General features: G+C 42.2%; 1 protein-coding gene across 1 annotated transcript in view; it reads left to right on the forward strand.

Annotated features, from left to right (window-relative positions):
- The window catches only part of agtpbp1 (ATP/GTP binding carboxypeptidase 1), a 133,559-nt gene extending 129,346 nt beyond the window's left edge, over positions 1-4,213 (forward strand). Inside the window, exon 26 of the mRNA XM_056281479.1 lies at positions 1,577-4,213. Within this exon, the coding sequence (XP_056137454.1) occupies positions 1,577-1,742 (166 nt within the window). The 3' untranslated portion in view covers positions 1,743-4,213. The remainder of the gene's footprint in view (positions 1-1,576) is intronic.
- Positions 4,214-7,243: the final 3,030 nt, after the last annotated feature.

The following is a 7,243-nucleotide window of genomic DNA, read 5'->3' on the forward strand; positions in this document are numbered from 1 at the left end:
TCCTCTTTGATCTTTCCACCAAATGGGCCTTCACTAAAACGCTTGATTTAGGATAATGCCCCTATGCTCAAAACACTTATGTATTGCTCTCTCTCTCTTTGGCTCTCCCCTACTCTCTGCTCATAATGATTTATTCATTCATCATTTATGTGTCCGATCATCATAGGGGCTAGAAAGTGGTTTGGGGGCTTTGTGTTTCTGTGTTGAATTGCAGAGGTGTGTGTTTGTATCTGCATCCTTTGGGATTAACTGCCTTCATTCCAAGTTTACCATTTTATGGTTTGATGTGGTACCACTTATCATTTAACAGGTCATCACAGCAATGATATCATGGTGGCTGTAGAGAGGCTGCTGCAGATGGCTGGTTGTGTAAGTGGCTGGATGGAAGGGCGTGTGTGTGAGAGTGAGTGAGAGATGGCAGGTGAGGTGAATTTCAGGCAGCTGCTTCTGTATATATGGGAGGGTATAGATGTGAATGAGGAATGTGAATGCATCACCTGAAGATGTATGTGTATGTATATAAATGGGAGCATGTATATACTCTTGAAAGTTTATTCTGTGTGTGTGTGTGTGTGTGTGTGTGTGTGTGTGTGTGTGTGTGTGTGTGTGTGTGTGTGTGTGTGTGTGGCTAATGGTTGAGGATTCTCACAGGGATGACAAATCTTTCTCTAGCTATCTGTCCACCCTGACCATTATGCCATTACACAAACACACAACTGCACAAAGAAATACACATACTACATCTCTCTCTCTCTCTCTCTCCCTCTCAAGGCGAGGGTTGAGAGGTCAGAGTCTAAGCCCCCTGATAGACTGTCTCTTTGGAATCACATTTCAGACCATTAACACCATTAAAAACCCACTAAACCACTAAAACCTCAGAACCAGCAACCATTTAACCATTAGGATGCACAACGACAAGAAACAGTCACTCCAGTGACCAACACACAATCAGCATTTGTTAGCGTCTCGTATTCCTTTTAGTGTCTTTACTGTTTGTGTTGTGTTATTTTACTCTCTCTCTTTAACTCACTGTTCAAACGAAATAAATTATTTTCTTTGATTATTTAATTCTTTCACTTAACTGCATTGAAATGATTGGACATTGTGGAAAGCGTAAGATTGTCTGAGGATGGAAACATTGTCTGGGTATGAATGTGTTGAGATGGGGTTTAGCATGGTTTAAGCAGAGTAATTCATAGCTATCCACCTCACAACAAAAAAAAACATCAATGGAGGAAACACATTCAAATAAATTGGTTCTTCTCAGTATGTTTGAATCTCACTGGAATGGAGTTTGTGTATGCTTTGGTTTGTATTTATTCAGCTACTGTATACCAGAACAATCACCTGAGGATTAACCTCCTATGGTTTTGAAAGTAATTTGTGAAATATAAAACATGCATAGGTGTCAATGGGGGGGGGGCAGCTAGTATTTCTTAACTCCTGAAAAAGCTGACTTTACAGAGATGCCTCTGACAGTAGTAATAAATCCTGTCTGCATTATCAGTCCATAGGGATCCATCTGTCACACACTGCTCCAGCATCACTAATATTCTGTTTTGTTGTTGCCTAGCAGCAGCCCAACCACATATGTGATGGAGGAGGATGAGCCTTCCTTCCTGGAGGATGTGGACTATAGCGCAGAGAGCAATGACGAAGATCCCGATCCTGAAAATGACCTCCAGGAAAACCCTGTCCGCCTCGACCAGCTGTCTGACACAGAGACCAACCACAGGGAATAACCTTGACCCCTGGGCTAGGGTGGGAAATTAACACCACACAAATTATTGTACATTTTCTTACTGTGGCTGGTGTGTTTAGCCATACTACTATAGCTGCTTTGGCATATAACCAGTCATTGAATGGCTCAGCATTTTCTAATCTTAATCAATTTGACTAGTCAAACAGTAACTGTGGCTAGTAAATAATTGGAATCTGCTTGTTACAATGGCTGGTTTTGCAATGTTAGTTTCCCTCCTTGCCTCCCTACCACCACGCTTCTGACCCTACTTCCGGTACTGTAGCGATAAAGGGCACTACTTTGCAATAGTTCTGGGTTAAACATTGCTTTGTTACTTTCTGAAAAGGATTCATTTGCCTTTTCCTGACAAAGGTTTAATCTTGTCTGGCACATTGGAGCCAACTGGCTCAATGAAGATGCAAACCCTGCCTACCTTTCAATCTGAAAAAAGCAAAAATTAACTGCTGAATAAGAAGCTTAAAGGGTTTCAATCAATGCTTGTTCCAGGAGTCACCCTGGCATTATAATGTTCTCACCTGAACTTTAACCCTTGACCCATAACCTTGACCTCAGACACCATTGAGCCTCTTAGATTCACATAGCTAGCCAGAACACCAAACAATGGGCACTCTGTCCAGTGATCTTTAACTTGAATCCTTGCCTGACTTACTAGACTGAAGCATGTAGACTTCACCCACAAGCTTCAGGTATTTTACACAACCTATCTTGCAATACAGGTATGGGACAATGTTGTGGTTTGTGGTAGCATCATATAACCAGTGGGTTCTATGGACTGATTCTTCCAATTACGTGACAGTTTATTATAATCTTTCTGGGAAGATCAAAAAGGAACCCCCCCCCGCCCCACATGCACGCACACACACAAATTGGGTACTGAGCCAGTCTTTGAAAATCACTCGAAGAGAATGCAGGAAACTGGAACTCTCCGAATGACTGACTTGACTGATTCACAGATCCAAACAACCTGTCTTTTATTTATTTCCCCTTCCTTCATTCACCATGCACTTTATCTTTTCTTGATACTCAATTCCTCTCCATTTGTGTTACTTCCTCCCTCCCTCTATCTTCTCTCTTCAAAGTCAAGGTAGTGGTGACTAGATGGTATTGTAATAATGACCACACAGAAGGTGTGGACAAGCCACATTGTATTTACTATAGGTAGCTGTATCCTGGAAGTTTTCCTTTTAGCAGTGTCATCCCACCTAGACCATGCTCAGGTTAGTTGTTCTTCACCCATGGCTATTCCCCTTACTCACTAGCTAACTGCTAGTTTCCACAACTCTGTAACACCTCTTTCTGATTGTGGTGCTCCATGCTCTGTATGCCTTGCTTATCCAAAACTGAAATATATTTTGAAAATGCACAACTATGGAATGTTCACGTCTTCAATAAAACAACGTGTTATATGGTACATTACATGAAGTGCACACAAATACATCTCAAATCCACAGAACTGGTCATTGTGTTTGCGTACTTTGGTTTATGACTTCTGAATCATTATCCATGCAATTAAACAACACACACACACTATGTCACATTTTCACAAGGAGAAACAATATAAAGATGAAACAGTAGTGTAGCAGTAATGCACAAATAGCACGAACTGCTGAGAGAAGAAAACTAGTTTGCACTGGATATAATGTATGTTACACATGTCAAACATTGACAGTAAACAGAACAAACAAAAGCAAACCATCACCTTACAGGAACAAAATGTTTGGTTTTGCACACCTCACCTAAAGTCACCTCACCAGGTCAATGTTCTGTTAGCCCAGCCCAAAGCTTGTATTATTGTTGTTATAATATTATTTCAAAAGTGGTACTGGAACCTGTTTTTCCCCTCCTGTCTGTATGTAAGCTTAATAGATTTGCTTGTGAAAGAGACCCATTTGAGACAAAAGGATGGTGCTTCTTGCTCAGAGTACACTTAATTTGTTGATGAAGGTAGTAAGAAAGCTTTTTTTCCCCCCATTTTGTTTGGGCATGGCTATTTTTTTTTTTGCTTCTTATTTTGTAATTTATACATATGTATTTAAGTGGACAACTTGTATGTATATTAAGTTAGTGTGTGCGTGCATTTCTGATCGGTTGTTTTTATCCTAAGTTATTGTTTCAGCTCATTGCAAAGAACACAGGACGCTGTGTGAGTTTGTGCACTTCCGTGACAAAGTATGAAGCGTAATATATATGATGAGTCAATGTCATATATAATGAGTCAAAGTCATATTGTAATACAAACTAGAAAGTCTTTTCCTGTGCTTGTGTGTTAGTTAGCAGGAGTTTAAAGTTTTTATTTGTTGTTGACCATAGTGCTGGGCAGCTAAAGGTATGCACATTTTCGGAGGGGTTATTTAACAAGCTAAAATAGCAAAGACTTAAGTTGATTGTAACACATGCATTGGAGCCTATTACAAAATTGTGAGTAATAAAATGTGAATGTAAAAAATTAAAAACCATCTGCTCAAATTCTTTGTCCCCCTGCACTGTATAGTATGGTGTGTGTGCGCGTGCAAGCAAGCAAGCACGTGTTTCACATTAGCAAGAGTTCATTTTTGATACAATGAACAGTTATTGTTTTTTTTTTCCTGCATCATAAGCTCATCTTGTTCAAATTTGTATTAAATATTTGCTTGTGGCTTTACGTTTGTGCAAGCATTCAATATCTTTGCAGTGTTAAAAACTGTGAACCTGATCAAAGTAAAGTAACTCCGAGGACCATCTCTGTGTCCACAGTCAATCTCCTCCCATTATGAATACAGTTCACATCTGTAGCTTCAGGAGAGACTGCTTCTCAAATATTGACTCGGCTCTGTAAGACCAAAGGCAGAATTTGTTTACCGGTCATAACCTGAACATTTAGGGTGGATGAGACTTGTCCACTTTAAAACCCACACCCCCTCTCCTGCCTTCGTTTATGACCTCATCGAAACTTTCTAACTTTCAGTCGATGCAGGCAAAGAACCCACTTGTAGATATAATCTGCACGAATGTCCCTCCTGTCTACTGATGTAAAGTCATTAATTTCTGAACAATTTAAAACTGGTTAAAGATGGCCCATGGCTTGCATGGATTGAACGGCATGACATGTTTCCGGATTTGAACAAGTTTGTTGTCATCTTACTTTCTTTTCCCTAAAAGTGCTGTCATAGGTTTTCATCCAGGTAGCATAGCGGTCTATTCCGTTGCCTACCAACGCGCGGCTCGCCAGTTTGAATCCCCATGTTACCTCTGGCTTGGTCTGGCATCCCTACAGATACAATTGGCCGTGTCTGAGGGTGGGAAGCCGGATGTGGGTATGTGTCCTGGTCGCTGCATTAGCACCTCCTCTGGTCAGTCCAGGCACCTGTTTGGGGGGGGGGGTAGCGTGATCCCCCACGTGCTACATCCCCCTGGTGAAACTCCTCACTGTCAGGTGAAAAGAAGCGGCTGGCAACTCCACATGTATCGGAGGAGGAATGTGGTAGTCTGCAGCCCTCCCGGGATTGGCAGAGAGGTTGGAGCAGCTACCAGGATGGCTTGGAAGAGTGGGGTAATTGGACAAGTACAATTGGGGAGAAAAAAGGGGGAAAAAAGTGCTCTCATAGCAAATGTGTAGTCGCTTCCTCATCATATTTGTGAGGTCATCGACACTTTAAACTACGTACAAGTGGAAATTTGTTTTCATCAAGGACTATGCTGAGGATTTTTTAAACTAGTAATGACCGATAAACTGGGTCACCTCACACTGGCCACTCATACATCCTGGGGTGTTCTAAACAGGTTTGCTTTTATGATATTTTGTTTTCAAATCAGCTCTCATGTCTTTTGAGAGCTGATTTGAAACTCTTTTGTAACTCTTTTAGACATTGATCTAAAATTTACATGCTTGTAGAAACCATGTTTTATCCCCTTTAGACTAGTTAAAATACTGAGATATGTACCTCACTGTGAAAACACTCAGATCCTGAGCGGAGGACGTCTTGGTTGTAAGGCACTATCCTCACCTGACCCCGTGGAGGCCAGAATGGCCCCGAATCCATTCAGTCCAGAAAATGGTTGTATTCTTGTCGCAGAGTCCATCAATAGTGAAGTCCTCCCCAGGGAGGCTTTACAACTAATTAGTCCGTGGACCTTGTAGCAACATCCCAGGTACCAGCGCTGCTTCCTGGTCAAGACTGAAAAGTGAAGAGTCAATATGATCATTTTGAAACGGAATTTCAATAATAAATTTACTTATTTTAAGGCTGATGAAACATGATTAGCAGCTGAATTATGTCATGAGTCAGTGGCACATTTGTACTTTGCCTTTGTTTATCAATGCAACACTGCCAGTTACTGGAGTGCTTCCTAGACCAATGTTCCATCCATTCATTATCTAAGCCGCTTATCCCAATTGGGGTCGCGGGATGCTGGAGCCTATCCCAGCAGTCACTGGGCAGCAGACAGGGAGACACCCTGGACAGGCCACCAGGCCATCATAGGGCTGACACATTCACACCTAGGGACAATTTAGTAAGGCTGATTCGACTGACCTACACGTCTTTGGACTGTGGAAGGAAACCAGAGCACCCAGAGGAAACCCACTGAAACTGGGAGAGTGGCAATAACAATAACCACTGATAATAAGGCAAAGCATTCAAAATAACCATGTGAACTGTGCACTCTTGGTTAGGCCAATGTTGCTATCAGGAAATGAAAGAGGCCGGAGGAGGTATCAAAAAGCCCACACCCCTTGGAAACAAGTTGAAATGGACAAAGGGATGCAGAGGAGTATCCATCCATTATCTGAACCGCTTGTCCTGCTCTCAGGGTCGCGGGGATGCTGGAGCCTATTGCAGCATTAGCAAAGCAGACAAAAGGAAGACACAAGGGAAGGACTGCATGCAAGAGCAGGAGAAAGACAGGAGTAGATGGAGAAGAATGTTAATCTGAGAAAGTAAGCAGTTAAATTAAAACCTCTTTTTCTCTTTTAAGCCCCATGCTCTCACTTCTTGTATCTGCTGCCAATCAAAGCAGCTGAAGTACACAAGACAAAGAAACCCCACCAGCAAGAGCAACAACCAATTTACTGCACTGGCTGAAAGAGAGAGAGAGAGAGAGAGAGTGTGTGTGTGTGTGTGTGTGTGTGTGTGTGTGTGTGTGTGTGTGTGTGTGTGTGTATACGTGCATGAGAGAGACTACTGAATGTATGCTTCTGGGCGGATGGAGAGCATTCAACTGCTTCTGTAGGTTGCCCATGTTCATCAGAGACCCCCTAATTAGAATCTCTCTCTTCCTCTTCCTCCCTGTCTCTCGCTTTGACTCACACAGGCACTATGCCCAGACTCCATCTTCACACTGACTAGCCCATTTCTGTAGTCTAAGTGCGGCCTGTGCTCTCTAATAGCGTGGCTAATTAGTGCCAGAGTCTGACTTGGCTGCTCCGCTAACTCACTGGTGGTCCCACTGTGAGAGAGAAAGGCTGTTCTGAAAAGGTACAAGTCCACAAAGAACAAACAGACA

The sequence above is a fragment of the Lampris incognitus genome, chromosome 1, assembly GCF_029633865.1.
Source record: "Lampris incognitus isolate fLamInc1 chromosome 1, fLamInc1.hap2, whole genome shotgun sequence".
Lineage (NCBI taxonomy): Eukaryota > Metazoa > Chordata > Actinopteri > Lampriformes > Lampridae > Lampris > Lampris incognitus.